Below are 782 nucleotides of genomic sequence, written 5' to 3'. Positions count from 1 at the left end.
ACATTTAGAAGAAGACTCGTGCGATGCTGTGCACATATCGAAGCATTTTCTCTAAAACTAAACACATATAAAACATCTATGAGGCATTAAGGTGCACAGACGAACTCCATGAAAAACACTCTGATCGTGTGAGCTGGTTACTCTTAAAAAGTCTAATGTTTATATTTTAGGAGGCAGAAGTGTGGAAACATGAATATTTTTCTTTTCCATGCGTGAAAATACTTTGACAAACTGCACAAACTCTATTTTAAAACTGGTGTGGACTTACAGTTAGAATCCGTGACATGATTGAATTATCAGTCCTACAGATGTTGAAGCTACTTTCAGACCAGATGCTATCTTAGTTTGGACATGAAGCCGACTGACTCCCTCCCTCCCTCTCTCTGGTTGTCGTGTGCGGCTACCTGCTGGCGAGGGCGTCGATCCGCTCCCTGATGCGCTCCGAGTAGATGTTGTTCTGGCTGATGAGGCTCTCTCCGGCCTCGATCACGGCCTTGATGCGGTGCAGGTTGAGCTCCATGGTGGTGGTGAAGTCCTTGTGCTTCTTGATGGCCGCCTCCACCGTCTCCACCGTGGTGGGCAGCTCCACGTGAGCCAGCGCCGACTCCTGCACCGGAGAAAGGAAAGAAAGAAAAAGGTCAGTTCCTCCATGGTCTCCAACATCAGGGTAACAGTCAAAGAACAAAGCAAAACACGCCTGAACTGAATCACATGATGACAAACTCATGAAAACACAGCATCAGTTAGACAGTAACCTGAACACGTCAGCATTTTCCAAGCCA

At 46.7% G+C, this 782-nt stretch overlaps 1 protein-coding gene across 1 annotated transcript in view; it reads right to left on the bottom strand.

The window, feature by feature from the left end:
- sptbn4b (spectrin, beta, non-erythrocytic 4b) overlaps window positions 1-782 on the bottom strand; it is an 86543-nt gene that overhangs the window by 56265 nt on the left and 29496 nt on the right. The window contains exon 20 of the mRNA XM_008291105.1: window positions 405-607. Within this exon, the coding sequence (XP_008289327.1) occupies window positions 405-607 (203 nt within the window). The remainder of the gene's footprint in view (window positions 1-404; window positions 608-782) is intronic.

Source organism: Stegastes partitus, unplaced genomic scaffold (assembly GCF_000690725.1).
Source record: "Stegastes partitus isolate 25-593 unplaced genomic scaffold, Stegastes_partitus-1.0.2 Scaffold717, whole genome shotgun sequence".
In the NCBI taxonomy this organism is placed as follows: domain Eukaryota; kingdom Metazoa; phylum Chordata; class Actinopteri; family Pomacentridae; genus Stegastes; species Stegastes partitus.
The sequence above is the reverse complement of the archived record's forward strand: the minus strand, read 5'-3'. Positions and strand labels throughout refer to the sequence as shown.